The sequence below is a fragment of the Protopterus annectens genome, chromosome 10.part0 (assembly GCF_019279795.1).
Source record: "Protopterus annectens isolate FY-2018-M chromosome 10.part0, PAN1.0, whole genome shotgun sequence".
In the NCBI taxonomy this organism is placed as follows: Eukaryota; Metazoa; Chordata; order Ceratodontiformes; family Protopteridae; genus Protopterus; species Protopterus annectens.
This window is the reverse complement of record NC_056744.1, coordinates 1,502,180,665-1,502,190,117: the sequence shown is the minus strand read 5'-3', so window position 1 is coordinate 1,502,190,117 and position 9,453 is coordinate 1,502,180,665. Positions and strand designations below refer to the sequence as shown.

Sequence of the window (9,453 nt, the reverse complement as noted above, 5' to 3'; positions counted from 1 at the left end):
TATGTTTCCCAGTGTCTCCAGAAATGCGGAATGAGGGTCCTGGGTCATGGTGGGTGATCTGTAGCAAGCTACAATTTGAATTGCTGTTTTGCTTGTTGTTAGTTGCACATGGATGATCTCTGAGGCATTGTGCTGTGCCACTAACCTGGAGGTGTAACACGGCCCTGAATTCAGCACTAACCTGAAAACTGGACTATACAAGCTTAGAAAGGCAGGAAACAAGTATTTTTTTTTTCAGAAAATAAAGCAGATACAATCAAAAAAACACTTTAAATGCACATAAAAGGATACTTATTTTTATATATCTCAGATCAGAGTTGTAGTTAATGGCCCTAGTAATAAAGTAGGAAGAAACACAAATACAGTAAAAACAGATGAATAAAGTGCAATATATATATATATATATATATATATATATATATATATATATATATATATATATATATATATATATATATATATATATATATAAACAATAGAAAAGGAACAAACTGATTTAAACAAGTTACCCAATTAACCAGAAAAAAACCTCAAAATTGAGCCCTGTTCCAGCAGTCTTCAATCAGACAAGCTCTAACTGAACACTCCCGCTACTAGGGTGCAGTGCTGAAGTTATACAAACAAAGCTAGTTTCAGCAGGCCTGCATCTGGTCTATGCTACAGCAACAAGGCACACCAATTTCATAAAGAAACAGCTCAAATAAGCAGGCACAATAAACCTGTGACCAGAAGTTCCAAGCTCAGAAGGGCAGAATCCAGCCTCTCCTCCCACAAGAGTGCAGACCACAAACCTTCTTAATGTAGAATAACTGGCTTGAAGTCCAAGTGCTTAAACCAGAACTAATACACTTTTAGAATAGCAGACACTGAGCCTTCAATCAACAATTCTCAGCTAAGAAGGATGTAAGTCGTAACATGATAGTGCATAGGTAGATATGCTTTCTGCATTTCAACATGGCTGGTATGCATTCCTACCCTGTTTGACAACTTTCCTTTGCCTTTGCCTATATTGTACAGTATGCTGTCTGTATAACTTACCTGTCCTTACTGTTTGTTTCCAACCTTCGTCTGTCATGTGTTGTAATATTTGTTTTATGGGTATACCTGCTGTGATGGCCATCACCCTCTTTCCCTGTCTTTACTTTTCCTTATATTCTTATAAAAAATGGAACCTATTCACATAAAAAAAAGACCCTTGCCCTTCTAACTTTCCTTCAGGTTTTCCTATTCCAACATCCCCTTGTGTGTCCCTCTTGTTCACCCATACCCCACATCTTCTTTTCTATCTCCCACTTATCTTGGGTGTTGGCATTACTTGTGTTTACCATACAAATCCTGAACATGTTGTTAGATAATGTTAGCTGTGGTGATCTAGCCATGATTTCCCTTTGTCTGTTAATTTTATTAGAAATGTTACAGATTCCATCAGTAAATGCAAGTAGGTATATTTTATTAGTACATGACTTACGGAGACATCTGTAGTTGCCTCTAAGCTTACCACACAAATTTCTGAAGATGTATCACAAATGACATGGGTCTTGTCATGGAGCAAGTATATTTTGTTAGTAAATGAATTATGTTTCTGGACAGATTTCTGATAATGTGTATTACAAATACCATGCCGCTTACATTGGAATAGTTATCATTTTTTATAGTCTGTTATATTCTGTAGCTGTCCTTAAGTTTACTGGAGAGATTTTGTTATAGGTATGTATGTATGACTGTCCGGATGCTTGAATTGTGTTGATGTACAACACACTTTGATAGTGATTTCTCATTACTTATGGATTACTTGCAGGTATGTTTAGTACTCTGTTGGTACTAAGATACACCCTTGTGTACTGAGGTATTCTAAGGTCACTGTGGCACATTTACATATTATATTGTTATCTGTAAGTTTAACGCTGATATTGGTGTAATGTGGCAAAATCCAAAAACTTTACAGAATCTAGCCCAATGTTACATGCACAGAATAGTATTTTGAAAGCAACATTTCACACATTTCATACATTTATTTTACTCTTGCATGGCAGAGAATATTGGCATATAATTATATGAATTTGTACAGCTATGCATATGTATGAAGGGTGGCGTGGTGGTGCAGAGCATTGTTGCCTTACAGCAAGAGGTTGTCCAATTTGAATCTTGGCTGGGGTGCTTTATGTGCAGTCTGCATGTCCTCCCTCCATTTGCATGGGTTTCCTCTGGGTGCTCCAGTTTCCTCCCACATTCCAAAGACATGGTGCAGGTGGAATGGACACTCTAAAAAAAACAATTGCAGGTTCAGGTAAACAAGAATTGTCTTCTCTTTTCTAATTGCAGCTGAGGAAGCAATTCAGTATAACCTCCAGCAACAACAAAGAAGAATAGAAAGGCCAAATCTACTGGTGAGTTTAACTGAAGTCCAAGAGAATTCTGTCTTACTATTTTGTAATATGTATCAGAGGTATAAAACAGGATTTTAAATCATTATATTAATTTTAAAAAAGAGAAATATGTCCATGCATAACTGCTGCACTATTTTTACAACTGTTTTTCATGTTATAAAGAAAACATTTTTATAGCTTTGCAGATGAAAGAAATGCAACTGAAACCATTACAGTTTAAGCTAATGTTACACATATGTAAATATAAACTGCATTACTCATTACTTCTAATGACTACAAATGGTATTTTAAGTTCAGTAGTTTATTTATTTATTTAACATTTGTTTACCAGGAAAGTCTGACTTTGAACAAAGCCAATTTTTAGGGGAGGCCCAGGGAGAAACACTCCAGATGCATGTCTTTCTAACGTGGGAGGAAACCGGAGTACCCGGAGAAAACCCACATGAATGCAGGGAGAACATACAGACTCCACACAGAAAGTATTAACTGAAATACAAATAGAAAGTTTTGAATGTATAGTATGTACAAAGTTCAAGAGATACATAGTCCCCTTCAAGTGCAGTAATCATGTCATTCGTCCCAAGTACACAAGCACTTCTCAATTGAGTACTCCCATAGTATGCATAAGCACTTCCTGTACACAAGTTTTACTTCAGTAAAGACTTTAATGTAATATTTTAATGGTATATGAAACGGCGCATGAACATGATGTGTGGATTTATTGTGCATTTTCTCTTTTGTCCCTCCGAATCTTTTTTTCCCACCATTTTTGTTATTTTGATTATGCACTTATTTCTTCTTTATTGTTTTGTTTCTCTCCCATTTATTTTACTTTATTTTTACAGCTTCAAATCCCTCAGGAGCAGCCCAGGCATTTACCTCCCAGGCTAGGGAATGTTCACTCTCTGCCCGTCTGGGGACATTCTCAAAGGGTTGGGGTGGAGGCACTGGTCATGCAGGCTCTCCGGCATGTGGCAGCCTGACAAGCCTCACCAAAAGGGGGCTTCAGAGCTTGGTAGAGAACATACTGGTGTTGGTAGTGGACAGACAAATTCATCCAGTTAAAGCCTCTCTTAAGAATGTTGAAGACACGCTATCTGAGTTGGTACTGACCACTGCACCAACACAGGCCCCTACCCTCTCAACATCAGAGTCCTCCATCTCAACACCAACTGGCAGTGGATGTGTTTGAGGCTCTATCGGCTGGGACACCTGCTGACACTAACTCAGCCCTTCTTCCCTCATCCTTTCTCCAGCACCTTCTTACCTATTTCCCACCCACACTACCCACTGATATAAAAAATAGTGGCCATCCTCTCCCACCTCCTCCAGCACAAGCCTTCTTGAAGTTTTCCTTATGTGTGTCCCACTCTTGTTTGTCTTCCCTTTTTTAATCCTTCCTATCACCTCCTCTCTATTCTTTAATGAAACCAACAGAGTGTTCACAAAAGGATGCCACCATATAAAACATTGTAAACCCCTTTCTTTAAAAAAATTATTTTAACTGCTGTGCAATCTGTACCTTTCTTTAAAGTTTTTAAATGTGACTGTGCTTAGCCATGCACTACCTCAATATTCAAACAAAAGTAGGGCTACGAATTATCACGCTTTTGTAAAGTAATTCTTAATTTCTTAATGCTGATTTTTACATAACTTAGTCATTTGCGAGAAATGGGCATTTCTTTCATAAAAGGCTTCACTTTTGCTTATTCATTGCAAATAACCTCCTCTGAGCTTATTTTCATATGCATCTGGTACTGCCATTCGCAGATTACCATAAGGCATTTGGGAAGCCCAGGACTATGAGTAGTTATTGAGTACCACCCTACACCTTTTTGTTTGTTACTAGGTATTGCATTCTGAAAGGTTTTAAGTGATTCTTTATTCACTTTCTTAATTTGGAGATGCAAATTTTTAAAACAAAATTCTTACACATATTAATAAAACTTGCTAATGAAGTTATGAAGCATATCAGGGTAGAAATATTAGTACTACATTTATTTGTTCATTCTTTCATTACCCAAGAAAAACACACAAAGTATAGCTGACTGTTTTGGGAGTGTCCGTAAAGCACTGGTCTAGTTAGTGCAGTCATATGCTTTCACTAAAATTATTTTCAATTTAAAAGTGAAAATAAAATCAGGATCCATACTGTCTCAATTGTTCCAGCAGGACTCCATGCAGATTAAAGATCTTTGTCTTGTAAACTACGGCATTGACACTCCTGTGCTGTGCTATAATGACTACCTGACCTGGCCCACAATGCACTGCATTGACAAAGTGTGCCTGATGTGATTTACTCCTTACAAGCACACTGGCTTGTCTTACCATAAAACAGTATCACAACATTGTCTATGATTGTTGCGTGAGCCAATGGGACAAGTAGGAATCTTATTATTTTTCACTTTTCAAATTGTGATCAAATTGTTTGTGGGAACAAGGCACTATTATGTGACTTTTTTAAAGTCACAAAGCATGAAAGCAGAAAACTAGGAAAAGAAAACATAACTGGAGACTTTAAACCGAGGTGGTATCTCAGCTGGATCTAAAACATCCCATGGTACTTATCACAAAGAGTATAGAGGAATCCACACCATGTCTTTAAAACAAATTTCCCCAAGTCAATATGACTATCACCTTGGCTGTCCATTCAAAACACATACTCTGTGAATTAATCTGATCAACGAAAGTGAATAAATAAAACAGGAACAAAGAAGGTGATGCTCATATTTAGCACCAGTGAGGTAGATTTGTTGTTATGTTTTTTGAAGGCTGTTGTAACAGTCATTATAGTGTACATCTGGGTACTTACGTATTATCGCAAGCAGATTTTCGTGGTTGCGAATTTAGAATACTTCTGTACAAACGAGGCCACAAACCACTGTAATGTGGTATTTAGGGTCTGTTTTATTTGTTGTGGACTAGCTTTGCATTACAGGTTCTGTGAAGGGGAAGACAAACATTTGAGGAAACCTGCTTCCTGTTTTCAGAGTGCCTTACACACGCACGCTTGAATTATAATGCCTGCTATTATTCTGACGAACGGATTCTTTTGACTGTGTGGAAGGAAGCCTTCAGAGAAGGCAAAGGCAGACCGTGTAATGATGGTTTTGGTCACTTTTTTTGGGGGGGGGGGGTACTATTTGTAAAGACATCTTCAGGTCAAAATTAAAAAAAAAACTGCTAACAGCCACAAAGTACAGGAAGAAGCACATTGTCCGGCAATAAGATGTTTTGGGAAGTGTTCTTACTACGTGAAATTATGAAGTGATTTTGAGTTTATCTGTATTTGTAAAGTATGGCCATAGGGACACTTTGTTAGCACCTTACCTGAAATTATTGACTGGAGTTTGTGTAACTCGGCACTTTACCTAACTTAAGAAAAGCAGCAATCCTTCCCCTTGACATATTTACAATCTCCTATTGTTGCAGGGTGTATTTGGTGACTCGCTTTTCCAGTAGCTGACATCGTCTTGACAAATGCAGGCACTGCAAAGAGGAGCACCACTGTGTAGTTTCAGGAGCAAGGAGGTACAAACTGGCACCCTTTCTCCTCTTCGTGGCTCATACCCACATTGACAGAGTAATGTTTTCTTCTTCACAGTCCCCTTTATAGATTAAGCAACCTGTTTCCGCACACACATACCAAATTATGGCAGTGCGGAAATCTGGTTGCGATAATACGTAAGTACCTACATCTGTACCGTTTACAAAAAGAGATCACTGATTAAGTCACACTGATATTTTGGATTCTGTTTACCAGCATTTGTTTCTCAGTCTATGAGATGTAATGGGATAAAAATAATTGGTTTCCTTTAGATGTGTGTTGTGCCTTTAAATGAAGGCAGTCTCTGCAATAACTTTCCTGTTCTTGATAACTGCAAGTGTAACTCAGAAGCAGTCTGTGTTCACAATGGCTTCTAGTAAACAAACTGTAGAGGTTATGGAGGAATTTATTTGCGCAATTTGCCTTGAACTTTTGAATGTTCCAGTGATACTGGAGTGTGGGCACAATTTCTGCAAGTCTTGTATTGACAGAGTTTGGGACAGTGAGAAACAACCTTCCTGTCCTGAGTGCAGAGAGGAATACACAGCCAGGAAATATGCAGTGAACAGACTACTAGCAAATGCAATTAAAAATGTGCAAATACAGTGTCAGAGAGGACAAGAACCAGACCCACAAGAGAAAAAAGGAGATGGTCTCTGTAGAGAACATGAAGAAAGCCTGAAACTATTCTGTGAAGATGATGAGAGTTTGGTTTGTCTGATGTGTGTTCCAGAACATCGTGGTCACAACTTCCTAACAGTGCAGAAAGCAGTTAACAAGTACAAGGTAAAGGAATAGTACATACTGATGATTTATAAAGTTTAGTATTACCTTTTTTATACTAATGGCATTTTGAGATTCCTGATGGCATAAATTTATTTCCTTTACAGCAAATTCAGAAATGTATCATAGTCTGCTTTTCATAATTATGAATGAATTATTGTAGTGTTTTCTGTATCCTTCACTCTTCTGGTACTGCTCATATGTTTTAATAACTACTGTTGAACACCCATTCTTTTTGTACTATGTCTGGCTATTTTTTGCCTTTTCTCTGAGATCTCAAACTGTTACTGTATTCTGCTTCTGTCTCTTCTTTCAGGATGCACATATGTTATAGTTTCTATGTCAAAGCCCACTTTTTCAGCTGTTAAATAGTTCCTTGTGTATTTTTTTGAAGGGACTGGTGTATTTTCAACATAAGGCTGTGTGTAGATGGAAGTAGAACAGAGAGGTTATCACATTTCGTAGCATTTTCTCCAGAAAGTGGTGGGATCATATCTCTCAACCTGTTAGTGTAAGGAATCTGGAAAAAGCCAAACAAAATGGTGGACAAAGGCCCAGAAAATAGAACATATTTTATATATAACTCTTACAAACTTAGAAAGTTATTAAACTAACAGGGTTTGTTTTAACATACATTTTCTTAAGGATTTGAAGTCTGAAACTCCAAATACATGCCATTATTTAGTGTCTTTAGAACTCAGATCATCCCAGGAATTTGCCAGAGAACCACAAACTTTATTAGGAACGGATCAAAAATATGAGCCATAAATCAATATTATTAAGAACAGATCAAAAATATGAGCCAAAAATCTGGACAGTTGAGAGGCATGGCTGGGATGTATAAGGATGATAAAGTGCTAATAGCTGTAAGGTCAGATGTTATGAGTGAATGTTCTAGGACTCTCACTGAAGCTCATTTATTTGAGGATTGTGGTCATGGCAATCCAAGTTCTGGGAAACCTTGTTAATCTCTGTTAGTACGTTACCTTGTAAAAGGGCAGATGGTGGATGAGGATGGTACAGTAGAATAGAGAATGGATGCCTATAAGCACACGTATGAGGTGGGAGTGGTTGTTAACGGTCTCTTCTTGTAGTTGAGTTCTTTTATTTGAGGGCTGTTCATTTTGGTATACAATTTCTCAGAGACAGTGAGGAACCATGAACCTTGATGCTGGACAATCAGGGAGTGGTGTGTTACCTGAATAGGCGGTGGAGGGTATACTTCTGTCTCTATGATGGGCAGCACTGTGGCTGTAGCGCTGGGCTATTTCCTAGTTGTGGACACATCTCAAGGGAATCAGGTGTCACTAAAGATACTGTGTTACAGTATAAATCCTCTGCTAGAAATGCAGCTACATCATAAAAGTACATGGGCAATCCTCCACATGTGGGGCATCCTGTAGACCAACTTTTTTATGATGAAGGAAATAGTATAACCAGAAGGAATACAACATTCACAAGGCAGAGGTGAGTAGATAGCAAACACTTTTCTGGTGATTGCAGAATATCTCTTTAAGGATTTTCTCCATTCCCACAAGTTCTGGTCTTATTATAAAATTTAGAGCATGAAGACCTTGTCATCACATTGGCTGTATTGTGACCCAGAAAAAAACATTTTTCTCAAGGCTTTAGGCTTCTATCTTGTTTTTAATTTAATCTGAACTGAATGTCCCAACATTGTGGTAGACTGACAACTGGTATTTTTGGGCTTTGTTCTTGAAGTACCTTGTATTATTTCTCCATAAGACATTTAGGAAGCCCAGGACTATGAATATCACCCTACTCCTTTCTGTACAAACTTACTGAGAGCCATCACAACATTACATAAAACAGTCTAGGAAGAAATGAAGATAAAACAATGCATTTTCATATCAAATATAGGATTCCATGTCAAAATCATTCACCCAAATATAATTAAGATGAAATATAGTTACACAATTTGATTTTCAAGAGATTATGAGCACACTATGGCAAATAGATGTACAACAACATGCACTCAAGGTTCAATTACAGATAATTAAAATTAGATCAGTAACACTACCTTTTTGCAAGGTCATGGTATGTTCTCTTGATTGAGTTTTACATTCTTGTCCATGTTATTCAACGATGTCCAATTTTTCAAGTATAACTGAGTAATTTGGGGGTATAACCAGTTGTATCATGGGACAACTGGTACAATTAGTACTGCAGAACAAAATCAGTAAATGTTTCGGTTCTAGTCACAGCTGAAACACTTTTTTCACATTTTAGTTTGTTTTATAGTATTTATATTGACTTTTAGTCAATATATTGACAGTCAATGTGCTTAGGACAAATTGAAAGTGCGTTTACAACAATTTAACCTGCATTTTATGAGGAGGGCAAAGCCGTCCCATGCATCCATGCAGGGAGCTGCATGTCATGTATCCTAGAAGTTACTGTTGTATCTAAATCTGAGATTGAGGAGGGCAAAGCCTTCCCATACATTCAGGTAGGTGACTGTACACCATGCATCCCAGGAGTTGCTGTTACCACCTGTATTGTTAGTCCCACTAGAACCTTCCTGACGGATCAGTGGTATACCCATTGCAGGGATGGTCTGTACTTTGGAAGCAGTCGTGTTTTATGACCAGTTGTAATAGGCTAGCTTTTCTGCCAAGCAAGCTGTAAAACAAGCGATTAGAGAGAGAACATCATCTGATTGTGTATAGGGATGCCTGTGTGGCCTATCTCTCCACTGCAACATGCCAATGCTGT

The 9,453-nt window shown here is 37.8% G+C and overlaps 1 protein-coding gene across 1 annotated transcript in view; it reads left to right on the top strand.

The window, feature by feature from the left end:
* Nucleotides 1–5,998: 5,998 nt before the first annotated feature.
* LOC122813690 (zinc-binding protein A33-like) overlaps nt 5,999–9,453 on the top strand; it is a 274,249-nt gene continuing 270,794 nt past the window's right edge. The window contains exon 1 of the mRNA XM_044086146.1: nt 5,999–6,720. Coding sequence (XP_043942081.1) covers nt 6,226–6,720 — 495 coding nt within the window. The 5' untranslated portion in view covers nt 5,999–6,225. The remainder of the gene's footprint in view (nt 6,721–9,453) is intronic.